This window comes from Pristiophorus japonicus, chromosome 4 (assembly GCF_044704955.1).
Source record: "Pristiophorus japonicus isolate sPriJap1 chromosome 4, sPriJap1.hap1, whole genome shotgun sequence".
Classification (NCBI taxonomy): domain Eukaryota; kingdom Metazoa; phylum Chordata; class Chondrichthyes; family Pristiophoridae; genus Pristiophorus; species Pristiophorus japonicus.
In genome coordinates, this window is record NC_091980.1 from 84,249,366 (window position 1) to 84,262,756 (window position 13,391).

General features: G+C 43.3%; 1 protein-coding gene across 1 annotated transcript in view; it reads left to right on the top strand.

Annotated features, from left to right (window-relative positions):
- The window catches only part of LOC139262978 (alpha-1A adrenergic receptor-like), a 57,569-nt gene extending 44,793 nt beyond the window's left edge, over positions 1-12,776 (top strand). The window contains exon 2 of the mRNA XM_070878386.1: positions 11,390-12,776. Coding sequence (XP_070734487.1) covers positions 11,390-11,829 — 440 coding nt within the window. The 3' untranslated portion in view covers positions 11,830-12,776. The remainder of the gene's footprint in view (positions 1-11,389) is intronic.
- The last annotated feature ends 615 nt before the right edge of the window (positions 12,777-13,391 follow it).

Below are 13,391 nucleotides of genomic sequence, written 5' to 3' on the forward strand. Positions count from 1 at the left end.
GAAAATCCAAATATGCTACATCCACTGCAAAAATAATGGCACATTAAGGGGAGTGTAGCCATATGGATAGAGAGATGGGCAGAGGAAAAAAAGCAAAGGATAAGGGTAAAAGAAAGTTTCTCAAAGTGGAAAGATATAATAAGTGGTGTTCCATGTGGGTCTTTGTTGAGGCTGTTCTTATTTATCATATACAAAAATGATCTGGACTGAGGAATTGAGGGAACAATAATTAAATTTTAGTTTAGTTTAGTTTTTTTCAAAAGGGGGGGGGCGTTACCAGCCACCTATGCCCGTTTTGGCCATTTAGGCCACTTTGGCTGCTAATAGTTACTTCAAACTATCTTAGGCCAGCGTATGTGGTCACTTGTGGCTGCACAGAAAACCCTTAGAAACATAGAAACATAGAAAATAGGAGCAGGAGTAGGCGATCCGGCCCTTCGAGTCTGCACCACCATTCAATATGATCATGGCTGATCATGCAACTTCAGTACCCCATTCTTGCTTTCTCTCCATACCCCTTGATCCCTTTAGCCGCAAGGGCCACATCTAACTCCCTTTTGAATATATCTAACGAACTGGCCTCAACAATTTTCTGTGGTAGAGAATTCCACAGGTTCACAATTCTCTGAGTGGAGAAGTTTCTCCTCATCTCGGTTCTAAATGGCTTACCCCTTATCCTTAGACTGTGACCCCTGGTTCTGGACTTCCCCAACATCGGGAACATTCTTCCTGCATCTAATCTGCCCAATCTCATCAGAATTTTCTACGTTTCTATGAGATCCCTCTCATTCGTCTCAATTCCAGTGAATATAAGCCTAGTTGATCCAGTTTTTCTTCATATGTCAGTCCTGCCATCCTAGGAATCAGTCTGGTGAACCTTCGCTGCACTCCCCCAATAGCAAGAATGTCCTTCCTCAGATTAGGAGACCAAAACTGTACACAATATTCAAGGTGTGGCCTCACCAAGGCCCTATACAACTGCAGTAAGACCTTGCGGAGAGTTAAGAAATCAGCGCAGGTAAGTACAGCGGAGGCCAGCAGAACTTAATGACTTGACTAAAGAATGTGAATAGGATCAAACAGCTATACAGGACATCATATGACAAACTTCGCAAAGTTAATTTACTATACAATAGAAGCATTCATGGAAGCTTAAACTACAAAAATAAAAGAACTAAAGAGACAAAACATATTTACATATTTTTTTCAAAATATCCAAATAAAAAATAGAAGTACCTCCTGCTCATAATTCTTATGTTTTTATGTTCTCCCAGTCGCCTAAGCTCACCCACCATCAGCCTGCCCCTTACAAACAACCGTACTCCCATGGGGTCAGTGATTGAACCCACCCTGTGGTTCAGAAATCCCCCCCACCTCCGGATCAAAACTTCCCCGCGGGATCAAAACACCTCCACCCCCTCCCCCCCCCGGCCCCCACCCCCGCCAGGATCAAAACCTCCCCACTCCCCCAGGATCAAAACTCCCCTCCCCCTATCCCCATCCCCACTGCCCCGGCTTGGGCCCTGCACCAACCTGCTTGCTGTGGCCTTCTAGCCCAGGAAGGCAGCAGGCCGGCCTGTGCAGCAGGCGACTCGGCCTGGGATGGGGCGGGACGCATCAAGTCCCAAGCCGCAGCATGCACACGGAGGCTGGGGGCAGGAGCCACTGCACATGCACGCGCACTCCAACGCGCATGTGCAGAGTTGCCGGCACTGTTTCTCGCGCAGAGCCCTAGCTCCACCCCCAATCGACTGACCACGCCATGCCAAGCCTCGGGAGAGGCAACACAGTGGCCAGAATCGGGGAGATTTTTTTCGCTGCCATTTTCAGCCCACAAAGTTGGCGCATCTCTGGTGAGTGCGCCGAGAAAAGGGATTGGCCAAATTTGAGCCCTTAATTTCCAGTGGTCTTGGGATGGATTAACCAATTTAAATTTTGCTGCAAAAATCCAAATACACACTCTTGAAAGGATGTCAAGGCCTTAGAGAGGGTGCAGAGATTTACTAACATGGTATCAGGGATGAGGGACTTCAGTTATGTGGAGAACTAGAGAAGCTAGGATTGTTCTTCTTAGAGCAGAAAAGATTAAGAGGAGATTTAATAGAGATGTTCAAAATTATGAAGGGTTTTGATAGTGTGGATAGGGAGAAACTGTTTCCACTGGCAAGAAGGTCGATAGCCAGAGAACACAGGCTTAAAATAATGGCTAAAAAAAGCAACAAACCTGAGGACTGGGAGAAATTTAGAATTCAACAGAGAAGGACTAAGGGTTTAATTAAGAGGGGGAAAATAGAGTACGAGAGGAAGCTAGCAGAGAACATAAAAATTGACGGCAAAAGCTTCTATAAATATGTGAAGAGAAAAAGATTAGTGAAGACAAATGTAGATCCCTTGCAGTCGGATTCAGGTAAATTTATAATGGAGAACAAAGAAATGGCAGACCAATTGAACCAATACTTCGGTTCTGTCTTCATGAAGGAAGACACAAATAACCTTCCCAATGTACTAGGGGACAGTGGGTCTTGTGAGAAGGAGGAACTGAAGGATTTCCTTTATTAGGCGGGAAATTGTGTTAGGGAAATTGATGGGATTGAAGGCCGATAAATCCACGGGGCCTGATAGTCTGCATCCCAGAGTACTTAAGGAAGTGGCCCTAGAAATAGTGGATGCATTGGTGATCATTTTCCAACAGTTTATCGACTCTGGATCAGTTCCTATAGACTGGACGGTAGCTAATGTAACACCACTTTTTTTAAAAGGAGGGAGAGAGAAAACCTATAGACCGGTTAACCTGACATCAGTAGTGGAGAAAATGTTGGAATCAATCATAAAGATGAAATAGCAGCACATTTGGAAAGCAGTGACAGGATCGGACCAAGTCAGCATGGATTTATGAAAGGGAAATCACGCTTGACGAATCTTCTGGAATTTTTTGAGGATGTAACTAGCAGAGTGGACAAGGGAGAACCAGTGGATGTGGTGTATTTGGACTTTCAAAAGGCTTTTCACAAGGTCCCGCACAGGAGATTGGTGTGCAAAATCAAAGTGCATAGTATTGGAGATAATGTACTGATGTGGATAGAGAACTGGTTGGCAGACAGGAAGCAAAGAGTCAGGATAAACGGGTCCTTTGCAGAATGGCAGGCAGTGACTAGTGGAGTGACGCAGGGCTCAGTGCTGGGACCCCATCTCTTTACAATATACATTAACGATTTAGATGAAGGAATTGAGTGTAATATCTCCAAGTTTGCGGATGACATTAAACTGGGTGGTGGTGTGAGCTGTGAGGAGGACGCTAAGAGGCTGCAGGGTGTCTTGGACAGGTTAGGTGAGTGGGTAAATGCATGGCAGATGCAATATAATGTGGATAAATGTGAGGTTATCCATCTTGGGGGCAAAAACACAAAGGCAGAATATTATCTGAATGGCGGCAGATTAGGAAAAGGGGCAGTGCAACGAGACCTGGGTGTCATGGTTCATCAGTCACTGAAAGTAGGCATGCAGATACAGCAGGCGGTAAAGAAGGCAACTGGTTTCTTGACCTTCATAGCTAGGGGATTTGAGTATAAGAGCAGGGCAGTCTTACTGCAGTTGTACAGGGCCTTAGTGAGGCCTCACCTGAAATATTGTGTTCAGTTTTGATCTCCTAATCTGAGGAAGGACGTTCTTGCTATTGAGGGAGTGCAGCGAAGGTTCACCAGACTGATTCCAGGGATGGCTGGACTGTCATATGAGGAGAGACTGGATCAATTGGGCCTTTATTCACTGGAGTTTAGAAGGATGAGAAGGGATCTCATAGAAACGTATAAGATTCTGACGGGACTGGACAGGTTAGATGCGGGAAGAATGTTCCCGATGTTGGACAAGTCCAGAACCAGGGGACATAGTCTTAGGATAAGGGGTAGGCCATTTAGGACTGAGATGAGGAGAAACTTCTTCACTCAGAGAGTTGTTAACCTGTGGAATTCCCTACCGCAGAGAGTAGTTGATGCCAGTTCATTGGATATATTTAAGAGGGAGTTCGATATGGCCCTTATGGCTAAGGGGATCAAGGGGTATGGAGAAAAAGCAGGAAAGGGGTACTGAAGGAATGATCAGCCACGATATTGAATGGCGGTGCAGGCTCGAAGGGCCGAATGGCCTACTCCTGCACCTATTTTCTATGTTTCTATGGAAAAAGAACCGGAGGGGAGATGAGGAAAAAACAATTATGCAGCAAGTTGTTATGATCTGGAATGGATTACCTGAAAGGATTGTGGAAACAGATTCAATAGTAACTTTCAAAAGGAAATTGGATATATATTTGAAAAGGAAAAAAAAAATCAGGGTTGTGGGGAAAGAGGAGAGGAGTGGGATTAATTGGATGGCTCTTTCAAAGATTCAGCACAGGCACTCTAGGCTGAATAAACTCATTCTGTGCTGTACGATTTGATGATTTTATGATTATTCCTCAACGGGTTCCCTGTTTGGTTGGCGTTGTGTTTATAAATTAGACCTTTAAGTTGATAAATAAATTTGTAGCAAAAGAGTATTGCAGTTTTAATGTAACATCAAAGCTCTTGCTGATAGAACAAGTTTAAAATCAATAGCTCAGATCAACCCTAATTCAAACACCAGCTTTCTAAGTTTTATTGGGAAATCTCAAGTTGTTAAGACATTAAGTACATGAGCCAGGAATGTAAATAGCTCTTCGCTGCCTATGATATAGGTTACTGCATTTTAAAATAAGGAAGGACTATTACTTTAAGTAACCTAACTACAAAATCAATGTTAATTGTATATCTAAACTAATGAAATCAGAAAGGAGGAAAGCAATCACATTATTTCATGGCCAAGCACATTCAGTGCTCCCTCGTTGAATGAAAACACGTTCCCCACATATCTCAGATACACAGACCATTTGTGTATGAAGCGCATTGTTTTGCCAGTTGTGTGATATCCACCAATTCCCCCTATATTACATTTTTAAAATCCTAATGTAGAATATTAGAGAAAAAAATAATCTAGCTCCAGTCAGAATCATCTTCTTCCCCACCGAGGACAAATTAATGTCCTCCCCTTCCCCCTCCCTCTCCCCAGGCCAGATTCCTGCCTCAGAATAGTCTTTCTGCTGTCTTCCTGCTCTCAACAGCCATAAAATTGCATATTTTATCCATTTCTACAGTATTGTTTTAATCTTTTATTTCTAACTTTAATTGCAAAAATTAACAGAAGACTTATCTTCTCTTAGTATGTAATGTACTCACTAAAAAAAAAAATCCTGGCTGTATTAATAACATTGGCATATGTGTTTAAGTGGCAATTGGTAACGTTACCATAATGCTGTAGATGGCACGGATGCAGTACTGTAGGCAGTGGCATTAACCCAACAAAAAACAAGAGCTTGAGCCCCTTAAGGCAATAGCACCCTCCACTGGAAATCTATGTTTAACACATACTGCATCAATTATTTTCTTGCTTTGAGCAAACAGGCCAGCATAATATAATTGAGCATACAACATCATTTAGTTGTCTATCCACCGATGAACATGTATTATAATTTATTATTACAGTCGTGTATTGAGCCATACAGAAGCAGAACTGTGAACTATGGTTGGCCATTAATTAATCATGATAGAAGATTTGATTTTCTTCTTCCCCTTTATTTTTGGTATTATCTTCAAATATCTTGGCCCGGAATTTGCGGTCAGTGGCAATGCAAAGGCGTTCACTGCTGGCCCCAAAATAATCTTGGCACAAAGATCTCGTGATCTCTGTGTCGAGAAGTTCGGGTTTTCTGACGTTCAATTCAAATTAAATCAGCAGAGGTTAGTGGGGACCCCCTTGTGTGAGTTGCTGTGACGTCAACAAGCTAATAAATTGAAACGCAGAATTCTCACACAGCAAACAAGAAAGTCAAACGTCAAAAGTCAAACGATTAAAACTTGTTAGAGGGAGCAAAACAAAGATTGCAGCTCTCACATGGGGAAATGGAAAACCTGGAATAAAGATGAACAAACTTTTAAAAAAATGTTAAAGTTTCTTAAAAATTTAAATTTTTATTAAAATGGATAAATTTCACACTGCACAAAATTAAAATTAGTTTTTCAGGCCCATAAATTTCTTTAGAAATCAATAAGCTGTTAAAACCCCAGCTACACCTAATCCCTTTGGCTCTAATTTTCAGTGGGGAATTTAACAGCATACTTACTGCGGAACAAACAATCGTCAGTTTCCCTGATTTGAGAGATTACACTGATTGCCAGCTCTGCGCTGGGGTGGGGGGGAGGGGTGGCGTTGGCACAGCACAGCCTGTGTTGGAGCCGTGAATGACAGACTGCAAATTCAGGATTTCTGCATGCGGCTGCACATGCGCCAAATCCCAAAGTTACGGTCAGTTTCAAAGGCGGAATGACGGCGAACGCTACCAGTTCACTGTCATCCAGACTGCAAATTCCGGGTCTGATGTTCTACTCACATTTAAATTGGCTGAGAAGCAAAAATTTTAACTACATTGTACAACAGTTTCCATCGTTCTCTTGCAGTGGGCTGCCTGCTTGTGTTTGTACTGCTGTCTACGATATTATTTAGAAACATTGTGACTGTAAACAGCTGCTCCACATTCCAGTAGAATATGCCAGCCAGCTGTTGGCATAACACGAAGCCTTTATTGTAAACTCAAGGACAAATCAGTGGGCTTCACACAAACCTTACATACTTCAGCATATTTCATCAAAACCAATGTACAGTATAAATGTCAGCTTCAATTTGTGGCTTACTTAGCTCTTCTCATGCTGCACACACAGACAGCAGGTCTAATTGCCTTTCTCAGCACATGTAGGAGGCAGAGGAGAAGAGCATCAGAAGCACTACATATTTTGCTAAATCCTGTTTTAGTATTACATTGGCAGCATGAAAGTCAGTGGGTTATATTAACGCTGATGCCATCACATGACTTCATGTATCAAGTACCCGTATTATTAAATGGAAATTATTTGATTTTATTATTGGACCACAGCCTTTGTTATAGATTTAACAGTGAGTGTGGTGGGATGTGGAAAGTAATGAGCCTATGAACACCATGAAGCATGTGATCCTTAGGCCTCCGGGTTACGTTTTCCATATCATTGGGCGAGTTATTTTGCATATCCAACCTCCATTAGTTACAGAGATATAACTTTTTATATACACTAGCAGATTTCACATTAAGTCAGAAGATATATTATTTTATAAGGTCAGGAGCATTATACGACATCATGCATAATAGATTATTCTGGTTCTAAAGATAGAGTTGTGTGCAATTGCCCTGTCCCTTTAATGCTACAGATATATTCTAAGATCGATTAGAGGATAATTGTTTTGGTCAATTAGAGACTAATCGCTCCAAATATTTTATGCTTGTAAATCCTATCTGCTCCATGTGGCCCAAAGAAACCAGCAAGAAAAGACTGATAAATGACTTTTTTTTTTAATACTGCACCCACACCGGACGCAAGTATCCCTGTTGAACGTCAATCCAGTATTCAGAGCCGACGTTCCAGTCTACACTTGCTGGAATAGGGCCCAAAGCCAAACCTTCTAATTCAGAGTTGGGAATATTGACACTGAACCAGTCGTCTCTCCATCTAAATGTGATTACCCCACTGGATGTCAACCCACTAGGGCTGTCTGAAGTGGGACTTGAACCTTTTACCTCGTGACTCAGAAGCAGAATTGCTACCACTAAGTCCAAGGCTCACACCTCTTATGGAGTTTCACATGATAAATCAGAAGATATATTGTTTTATATGAGCTGGAATATTACACAAGGTAAACCATAATGTATTATTCTGCTGCTAATGGGTTGGTTTTTGACCCATTAATGCTACAAGGTAGAATTGCTCTGCATTCTTGAAATGAATGTTCAGATTAATTACAGATCAGTGTGCAAATTAGAACCATGGCTTTGTTCATGTGAAAACCAATTATGAATCTATTGACATTCTGGCACCAGTATTAACTGTGATGCAGAAATTTGCATTAGGACAGTGTGTGACATAATATATATATATCTTAAATTTTTGAGACTAACTGTTGATTACATTTATTTCCTGTTAATAATGATTTTATGACATGGGAAATGTCTAGAGGTGATGGCTGAAATTTAATGACAATGACTACTTGAATTACTTTTAAAAGGTTTGCTATTCTTCCTAGCCCTAGTGATACACTGCCATTCATCACCCAGATCTGTCCACCATTTTGACCTGTTACAACAAACATAGCTACATCTCCTGGAGTCAAGACCAAATGCAATATTCAGGTCAGGCAAGCTTAGAGATCAGGAAGATAACTAGACCCAGGTGATCGAGGAAGAGGAGGCAGGAAAGGGTAGGGGAGGGATAGAATGGAGGGGAAGGGAAAAGGGGAAATGAGGAGAGTAGGGGAGGTACCGGAGGAAGGGAGATGGGGAGAGATGGTAGGGGAGTAGGGGGCCAGAGAAGAAGACGTGGAGGAGACAGAAGAAATGTGGGTGAGGTGGGAGTAGGAAAGGCAAGGAAGCTACCTCAGCAGAAGGGGGGTGCAGCAAACCAGTGGGCAATGTGGGAGGGGGGGAACCAGTGGGGGGGGGGGAACCAGTGGGCAGTGAGGGAGGGGGGGAACCAGTGGGGGGGGGGAACCAGTGGGCAGTGTGGGAGGGGGGGAACCAGTGGGCTGTGTGGGAGGGAGGGAACCAGTGGGCAGTATGGGAGGGGGAAGCAAACCAGTGGGCAGTGTGGGAGGGGGGAACCAGTGGGCAGTGGGAGGGGGAACCAGTGGGGCGGGAAACCAGTGGGCAGTGTGGGGGGGGAAACCAGTGGGCAGTGGGGAGGAACCAGTGGGCAGTGGGGGGGGGAAACCAGTGGGGGGGGGGAACCAGTGGGCAGGAGGGGGGGAGGGGAACCAATGGGCAGTGTGGGGGGGAACCAGTGGACCGTGGGGGGGGGGGTAGACCAGTGGGCAGTGGGGGGGACCAGTGGGCAGTGGGGGGGAACCAGTGGGCAGTTGGGGGGGGGACACCAGTGGGCAGGGGAACCAGTGGGCAGTTGGGGGGGGACCAGTGGGCAGTGGGGGCGGGAACCAATGGGCAGTTGGGGGGGGGAACCAGTGGGCAGTGGGGAGGGGGAACCAATGGGCAGTGGCAGGAGGGGAGCAAACCAGTGGGCAGTGGGGGGGGGGGGAGGAGGACATTCTGGAAAGCTACTCTTCTTCTAGGGCAGGATTATCAGTTTAAGAAAGAAAGACTTGTATTTATATAGCGCCTTTCACAATCTAGTGATTTACAGCCAATGAAGTACTTCTGAAGTGTAGTCACTGTTGTAATGTGGGAACATAAGGTCGTAACTTCCCCTTCATTCTCCCAGACCTTGATTTTCATCTCAAGGTTGTGGGAGGTGGTGAGTGAGAAGTTGGGGGGGAAACCAGAATACATGAGAATGTGTGGTGACGTGCTCAGAAAGTATGTGATTCTTAGGCTCCTGGGTTACATTTTCCAGGGATGCAATATTAAAAGCAGATAACAATTTCAGGTTGCATAGCAGCTGCTAACAAGGGAACAGTAGCGGGGGAAGGGGGAGTGGACTAAGTATCAAGATCCCACATGAGGGGTGGGAGAGGAAACAACAAACTGTTATGGTGAAAGAAAATCATGGCCCGAGACCATCTTTTGGGGAATGAGTAGAGAGAGAGAACTTCAATCAATGGTGTCCATAGCAAATCTATCCTTCAGCTCCAGGAAAATTAATCAGCTAGATCAGGACAGTTATCTACTATAGGAGAAATCGGTGGATATCACATGACTGGTAAAACTACACTTCATACACAAATGGTCAGTGTGTCTGAGATATATAGGGAATATGTTTACATTCAAAGACAGCCGAGCTGCAGATCGAACAACTGTGGAGAATGTGGCAGTAAGGGTAACATTTTCACTAAGCTGATTGAGAGGTGGATCAGTTTGTTTATAATTCTAGCAAAATTGAGTCCCATTTCAGTACGTAATACATATTAAGATTTCAGGGGGTTTTATTGCATGAAATTATTATCTTTCAGCCACATGTTGATGTCCTGTGTTAATCACAATCACGTTTATGTACTGACACCCAGTGGCTTTGCTGTGGAATTGCAAGATGACTCTCAAACCCAAAATACAATACCAGTGATGAGCTCTGCACCTACCATTACCGTGATAGGTATTTAACACTGTAAGGGGGAGAAATTGGCCTTCTTTGTGCCTCCCGGGGAGGGGGTGGCAATAACGGGGCGCTGCCAAGTTTCTGACCGAGCGCAGCGAGAGTACCGATGCCTGCGAACTTCCTTTGCAAGTTAGCGGTGACGGTAACTCAGAACGCCACAATCTCCTGCACCCCAAAAATCATGATGTCATCTGGTGTGCAGGACCCCAGTACCTCCCCGGATGCTAACCTGACATCCGCCCCCTGCAGCATCGCCGGGCGTCAACACTGGCAGCTGCAGGAGGCATTGTGAGGTCGTCCGGCCGCTTGGGGAGTGGTAGTTAAAGGGATTGCCGGTGAGGTAGGCAAAAAAGTTTTCATCAAACCTCTGTGCACTTTTTAAAATTTTGTACTGCGGCGATTGAAGAGCCCTGCACTCTGTTGGAGTGCTTGGGGTTGATCATCACAGATAGCAGGTGCTGTCGCCGAGTAGTGCATCCGTTTTCTTGCAGAACCCGCAGCAATGACCATTGCCTTTAACGGAGGGAAAAAACCTGTGATCCCGGCAGCACTGCACTGGACGTTGTGCAGCACTCTGCTGCTACCACCCTTCTTGCCAGGTTTAGTACTCCAAGGGAAGTGGTAGTGCTTGATTTAACGTTCCACTTCTGTCCTGGAGCGCTAAACCGGAAGTTTGCGTCCGCTAGAATTGGGTAGCACCGCCGATACTTTTGCGGTATCGCCCCAAATGGGGTGCTACTCAATTTCTATCCCGAAAGGTCCGTTGCAGTGCCACCTGCAGCGTTACAGGTAGTACATGTTAACACTATTAAAATGGGTTTTCACATTGGCAAAAGTCTGATATTGGAGTTTTCAACGCATTTAAGTTGATATACATATATAAAGAGATTTGCAAGTTCCACCCCAAGAAAACACAAAAAACAGTGGAAAGCTTTAGACTCTCTCAGCAAATGGGAGCCAAAAGTGAATAAATGTAATAGCTATCAACAAAAAATGCACCACATTTAAAATAAAAACAAATTATAGCATTAGACTGAAAGGGGATGCAATATTAAAGTGGATAACAATTTCAGGTTGTACAGCAGCTGCTGTACCACTGTACTCTAAATATTAAGATTTGAGTAAACCATATTTTTTATTAATCGGTTTATTTACAAATATGGGAACATGACTTCTATGAACTTTTTCCTTTGCAGGTTCGTGCTTTCCCTCTTTGAGACCAACAGACACTGTCTTCAAAGTAATATTTTGGATGGGTTACTCGAACAGTTGTGTAAACCCCATTATTTACTCTTGCTCCAGTAAGGAATTCAAAAGAGCCTTTATCCGGATTCTGAAATGCCAGTGTCACCGCAGAAAGCGACCGGTCTGGCGGGTTTACAATTACAACTGGAAAATGAATTCTCTCGATCAACAGAGAAAAGATTCAGTGGATGGTGGCTCCGTTATTTTCAACGGCAATTACAGGAGGTCGTCATTGAGCCCCAATCCCTGTCTCAGCGACAATAATAGGCCGCAGAGCATGGAAATGTGCAGCCTGCGGGGCTGGAGGCTGTTCCCTTCCTTTCGTCGCTCTTCCTTCCAGGCCAGTGGACCAAAAGAAAAATGCGAGTTTCCCAGAAAGGTCATCAACTGAGAGTTCGGAATTTGACCTAGTTCCACCATCCATCCAAAGAGAACCATGACTTTTGGATGTCAAGCAATGTCTGAGGAATTTCAATAGAATGTTCACATGAAAATAACTCATAATATACCAGAAACAAATATTTAAACAAGAACCAAGATTTCCAATTGTAAAGACTTGTGAAAATGCTGTGTTGCTGTATGCTATATTGTTTACAAAAGTATAAATGCACATAATATTATAATTGCTACATAAACGTGTTACTCTCATTTCTGTATGTGTAATAATTTATTGTTTCAGATGTATATTATGTTACTATGAAAACCTCATATCCTCAGGAAGATGTCTACTGGCTACAATGCACAGTTCACACTTCAACTAAAATGTTTTGTTTTCATTTAAAGGGTCAGTGATTTGAGAATGATTTCACTCCATGTTAAATAAAACAGTGTCTCACATAAAATAATTGTTTCCTTAAAAATCAAAAAAAAAACCTAGCCATTTGGGAATGGATGCTTTTGCAGAATTGGGATGAAACTTTTGAAGAGAGGTGACAATACAGTGTTGTACTTTAAAAGAAAATACTTCTGGTATTGGACCATGACGTGGAATGGACTGTTTCATTTTCACAAGTCCTCCTTCCACCAAATCAGTTTGAATGTCTCAAGAAGTAGCAATGTATTATGGCAGATGGTGGTGAATGGAGACCAGGCTAGAAAGGAGGGAAAGTCACTGGATCACCTCCAGCCACAGTTCCCTGCAGCTGGTTGCTGATTGTTCATCGCAGAGGCTGGAGAGAGGAGACAGCTTACCTGTCCCATCGTTTTGATCAGGGAGTGGAGAACCAAGGAAAGGGAGGATTCAAAATAACTTAAAAATGAGAACAATACAAATAATGTTTTTTTTAACGTTAATTATACAGAAGACTCTTCATCATAATAAAATATGGCAAACTGTGTTTATGATGCATCACTTTTTGTCCGTGAAAATCCTTAAAGAAATACTTAATTAATTTTGGAGGATGCTATTTATTAATCAACTTCATTTGATTTAGCTGTCACCCAATTACGTTAGACTTGCTATGTCAACTATTACTATCCAGTTATCAAGACAAGATGATCAATGGAGAAAGAAATAAGTTGGCAAGGAGACTTTTATAACCACAAATTGCTTGGCAAATCCCCATATAGCTTGTAAAAGTGAAAGGACTTGGTAAAATAATGGGACTAAAGGCAGACAAGTTCCCTGGATCTGATGGCTTACATCCTAGGGTCTTAAAAGAAGTGGCTGCAGAAATAGTGAATGCATTGGTTGTAATCTACTAAAATTCCCTGGATCTGCGGCAGTCCCAGCGGATTGGAAAACCGCAAATATAAGGCCCCTTTTTAAAAAAGGAGACAGACAAAAAGCAGCTATAGACCAGTTAGCCTAACATCTGTTGGTAAAATACTGGAGTCCATTATTAAGGAAGCAGTAGCGAGACATTTGGAAAAGCATAATTCAATCAAGCAGAGTCAACATGGATTTATGAGAGGGAAATCATGTTTGCCAAATTGCTGGAGTTCTTTGAGGAT